Source organism: Numenius arquata, unplaced genomic scaffold, assembly GCF_964106895.1.
Source record: "Numenius arquata unplaced genomic scaffold, bNumArq3.hap1.1 HAP1_SCAFFOLD_1478, whole genome shotgun sequence".
In the NCBI taxonomy this organism is placed as follows: Eukaryota; Metazoa; Chordata; class Aves; order Charadriiformes; family Scolopacidae; genus Numenius; species Numenius arquata.
In genome coordinates, this window is record NW_027414624.1 from 12,475 (window position 1) to 17,579 (window position 5,105).

General features: G+C 66.7%; 1 protein-coding gene across 1 annotated transcript; it reads left to right on the plus strand.

The window, feature by feature from the left end:
• Positions 1–351: 351 nt before the first annotated feature.
• Positions 352–5,085, plus strand: STX3 (syntaxin 3; the record flags this gene model as incomplete). Its single annotated transcript, XM_074167223.1, has 8 exons — positions 352–381; positions 1,988–2,068; positions 2,176–2,275; positions 2,389–2,463; positions 2,596–2,663; positions 3,620–3,728; positions 4,074–4,147; positions 4,945–5,085. Coding segments are annotated over exons 1-8 (678 nt in total), but the record flags the coding sequence as incomplete, so codon positions are not given.
• Positions 5,086–5,105: the final 20 nt, after the last annotated feature.

Consider the following 5,105-nt stretch of genomic DNA (forward strand, 5'->3'; position numbering starts at 1 on the left):
AGCTTCCTCATCGCCTCCCAACACGGGGCCACCCCACATCCGCCCCCGCCTGGATGCCACCTCCCGGGGTGGCCGGTGGCAACCCCAATCGTTGCCCTTAACGGTGCCCGGTGTCCCCGGGTTGTCCCAGGTGAAGGGTGGCTCCACCTCGTCCCTCCCCTCGGCGCCTTCCTGCCTTCCTTGTGCCTGTCACTGGGGATTAGCGAAGGGACAGCCCCGGGCTTGGGGACAGGGAGGGTGACGGCCACCCGCCACCTCGTCTGGATGTAGGAGGCCCAGCCGGCGTCCCCCATCCCTGTGGTGGGCGAGGACGGGGACCTCCCCCGTGCCCCGCCAGCCCTCGGGGCCACCATGAAGGACCGGCTGGAGCAGCTCAAGGCGGTGAGACACCCCTGGGGAGGGGACAGGGGACACCTCGTGGGGTGGGGGTCCCCGGGGCTTACTGGGACCCTGATCCCCCGGCAGCTGGGTGACACAGGGATGGGGGTCCCTGAGACCCCACCTCGTGGTGCACGGGGGTGACATGGGGATGGGGCGGGGGTGTCCTGAGACCCAGGTCCGTGGTGGATGGGGACATCGCAGGGATGGATGTCACCGAGATCCCACCCCACGGTGCCTGGGGGGTTGTCATGAGGATGAGGGTCCCCGAGATGGGGACATCGCGGGGATGGATGTCACCGAGACCCCAGCCCACGGTGCACGGGGGTGCTGTGGGGATGGGGGTCCCTGAGATGGGGACATGGTGGGGACAGGGGCACCATGGGGATGGGGGGGCCCGAGAGCCAGCCCCACAACAACTTTGGGGGGGGGGGAGGGGAGTCAGACGGAAGGGACTGGAGGGGGGTGTCACCCCCTTGTGCCATTTGGGGGTGGGGAGGGCATTTTGGGGGGACATCAACCCCCTAGACGAGGGCCGTTCCCCCCATGCTGGGGGGTGCAATGGGGAGATGCCAGCCCCCCCTCAAGGCTGTGTGGGGCAGAGGGGGGGGTCCATCCCTCGGGGGGGCCAGGAGCGGATGTGGGGTGCTCGTAAGGAGGGGGGGGGGGGGAGGGCAGCACCCCATCCCGCGCTCCCCGCCGCCGTCACCGCTTCCTCCTCCCTTCGCCCGCCCGGCCGTGGGGCCCCACTGCCCCCCACCCGGGGACCTCCCTGCCCCAGTGTTGGCGCTGGGGGGGGGGGGGGGGAGGGGGAATGTCCAAGGAGCCCCCCACACACGGACCCCGCCGTGGGGCAGGCAGCCGCGTCCGGGAGGCTTGGCAGGGATTTAGCGGGGATTACGGAGCCATCAGATAAAACCCTTGGGAGGGAGAGAAGGGATTAATTTTATTTTTACCCCGCCGCGATGAGCCGGGGGGGGGGGGGGGGGGGAACGGGGACGTGGGGGGACACTGGGGGGTCCCCAGCAGGGGTTTGTCCCCCTCTTCAGGGTGACACAACCCAGCACCGGGTACCCCCCGGGGTGAGGGGAGGCGGAGGGGACGGGGATGGCACCCCGGGAAGGGACAAAGGTGGGATTGTGTGGGTGGGGGGGTCAGGCGTGACGCCAGGGTGATGGGCGATGCCCCCCCCCCCCCCCCCCCCCGCCGAGCCGAGTCCCTGGCGCTGCTCAGACCTGCCACGGGACGAAGGTCGGGGCCATAAAACCCTGTCCCTTCCCCGTCCCTGTCCCCTCCCTCCAGCCAAGCCCAACAATCCCTTAATTCCCACGGCCAGATGTGAAAGGAGCTCCGTGTGTGTGTCGTCCCCCCCGCCCAGCCTCCCTGCTGCAGATGCCACCCCTGGGCCACCACGTCCCCAAAGCCACCCTCGCCTCATCCCCCCCCTGCTGACCCCGCAAAGAGCTGGGCTGGCTGATGGTCCCGGGGTGGGTGGTGGTGGTGGTGGGGTGGCTGTCACCCAGGGTGTGTGTGTGTGTGTTGGGGGGGGGGGTGTGTGTCCCCTCTGGGTGCCACCCCTGAGCGCTGCCCACCCCGCCGTACCCCGCAGAAGCAGGACGTGGACGATGACACCGAGGAGCTGGAGATCGCCGTCGACAACACGGCGTTCATGGATGAGTTCTTCGCGGAGGTGAGGGGGGGGGAGGCAGACGCGGGGCTGGGGGGTGCGAAGTGGCCTCTTGTCGTGTGTGTGTCCCCCCCCTGCCCCCCTCCCGCCATCGTCCCCACTTTGTCTAGATCGAGGAGACCCGGCAAAACATCGACAAGATCTCGGAGAACGTGGAGGAGGCCAAGAAGCTCTACAGCATCATCCTCTCGGCCCCCATCCCCGAGCAGAGTGAGCGCGGTGGCTGTGTCCCCCCCGCCCCCACCCCTTTCTCCTTCCCCAGGTCCCCTTCTCGGGGACATTCCCGCGGTGGCTTCCCCATCTCATATGCTGTGACCCCACAGAGACCAAAGACGACCTGGAGCAGCTGACGGCGGAGATCAAGAAAATGGCCAACAGCGTCCGCAACAAGCTGAAAAGTGAGTGGTCGCGTCCCCACTGGGCCGTGTCACCCAGCCCCGTGGGTCCCCCTGTCCCCATGGGGACACCGGGACTGTGGGGTCTGGAAGGTGGGGAAAGTCCCTGATGGGCTGGGGTCTGGTTCTCGCCAGGCATGGAGAGGAACATCGAGCAGGATGAGGCACGGTCCTCTGCTGACCTCCGGATACGCAAGTCCCAGGTGAGCTCCGGTCCTTGAGACCCTCCGCTGGGACTGTCCCCACCACGTCCCCCTGTCCTTAGCACCCTGTCCCACCCTGTCCCCCAGGGGCTGGAGATGTGACATGTCCTGGGTGTCCCCAGTTCTCCCATCTCCGTCCTCTGTCTCCACCAGCACGCCCAAGTCCTGAGCACTCTGTCCCCCAGGGGCTGGAGATGTGACATGTCCTTGGTGTCCCCAGTTGTCCCATCTCCCTCCCCTGTCCCCAGCAGCACCCCATCCCACAGCACAATGTCTGGGTGCTCCCAGGCTTTATGTCCCTCTGCCCCGTCCCCAACACACTGTCCGGTCCCCAACACTGGGACCTGTCCCCAGGGGCTGGGGAGGTGCCATGCCCGGGGTGTCCCCAATCCCATGTCCTTGTCCCCATGCCCAGCGCTGGGTCCTGCCCCCTGGGGACCAGGGAGGTGCCATGTTCGGGATGTCCCCGACACTGTGTCCTGTCCCCTGGGGGCCAGGGAGGTCCCATGCCCAGGGTGTCCCCAACCCCATGTCCTTGTCCCTGTCCCCAGCACTGGGTCCTGTGCCCTGGGGGTTGGGGAGATGCCATTCCCAGGGTGTCCCCAACCCTATATCTTTGTCCCCATCCCCAGCGCTGAGTCCTGTCCCCCAGGAGCTGGGGAGGTGCCATGCCTGGGTTGTCCCCAACCCCATGTCCTTGTCCCCATCCCCAGCACTGTGTCCTGTCCCCTGGGGGCTGGGACTGTGCCATGCCCGGTGTGTCCTCAACCCCATGTCCTTGTCCCCGTCCCCAGCACTGAGTCCTTTCCCGCAGGGGTTGGGGAGATGCCATTCCCAGTGTGTCCCCAACCCCATGTCCTTGTCCCCGTCCCCAGCACTGAGTCCTGTCCCCCAGGGGTTGGGGAGATGCCATTCCCAGTGTGTCCCCAACCCCATGTCCCTGTCCCCGTCCCCAGCACTCGGTCCTGTCCCGCAAGTTCGTTGACGTCATGACCAAGTACAACGAGGCGCAGGTCGACTTCCGGGAGCGCAGCAAGGGCCGGATCCAGCGCCAGCTGGAGATCAGTGAGTGCCGCCCCCCCCACCCATTTAGGCCACGCCCCTATCGGGGAAAACGGGCGGGGCTTCCTCCTGACCCCACCCCATTGATGAAATGGGTGGAGCCAGGCCCCAAAGACCCCCCCACCCTATATGGCAAAGTGGGCGGAGCCAGCCCTTACAGACCCCCCCATTCATCGTTGCCAAGTGGGTGGAGCCAGAGCGTGCAGACCCCTCCCCCTTCTTGCAAAGTGGGCGGGGTCGAGCACAGCAGGCCCCCCCCATTTTTTTTTAATTTTGCTGGAGTGGGCGGGGCCTGTCCCCACCCTTGTCCCCACCCTTGTCCCCACCCTTGTCCCCACGTGCCCGCAGCCGGCAAGAACACGACGGATGAGGAGCTGGAGGAGATGCTGGAGAGCGGGAACCCCTCCATCTTCACCTCGGGGGTGAGTGACGCCACGCCGGGGGGGGGGGGGGACGGACACAGCAAGTGTGTCCCCAACCCCATGTCCTTGTCCCCATCCCCAGCACTCAGTCCTGTCCCCCTGGGAGTCGGACAGGTGCCACACCCAGGGTGTCTCCAACCCTATGTCCTTGTCCCCATCCCCAGCACTCAGTCCTTCAGTCCTTTCCCCAGGGGCTGGGGAGCTGCCATGCCTGGGGTGTCCCCAACCCCATGTCATTGTCCCCGTCCCCAGCGCTGGGTCCTGTCCCCCTGGGCTGGGGAGGTGCCATGCCTGCGTGTCCCCAACCCTATATCCTTGTCCCCATCCCCAGCGCTGGGTCCTGTCCCCTGGGGGTCGGAGAGGTGCCACACCCAGGGTGTCCCCAATCCCATGTCATTGTCCCCAATCCCATGTCATTGTCCCCATCCCCAGCGCTGGGTCCTGTCCTCCTGGGCTGGGGAGGTGCCATGCCTGCATGTCCCCAACCCTATATCCTTGTCCCCGGTGCTGGGTCCTGTCCCATGGGGGTCGGAGAGGTGCCATGCCCAGGGTGTCCCCAACCCTATATCCTTGTCCCCATCCCCAGCGCTGGGTCCTGTCCCATGGGGGTCGGAGAAGTGCCATGCCCAGGGTGTCCCCAACCCTATATCCTTGTCCCCATCCCCAGCGCTGGGTCCTGTCCCCTGGGGGTCGGAGAGGTGCCATGCCCAGGGTGTCCCCAATCCCATGTCCCTGTCCCCATCCCCAGCACTCAGTCCTGTTCCCCTCTCAACTGACGACCCTCGTCCCCCTTACAGATCATGGACTCGCAGATCTCCAAGCAGGCGCTGAGCGAGATCGAGGGGCGGCACAAGGACATCGTGCGGTTGGAGAGCAGCATCAAGGAGCTGCACGACATGTTCGTCGACATCGCCATGCTGGTGGAGAACCAGGTACGGGTGGCGCGGGGACCCCCAGG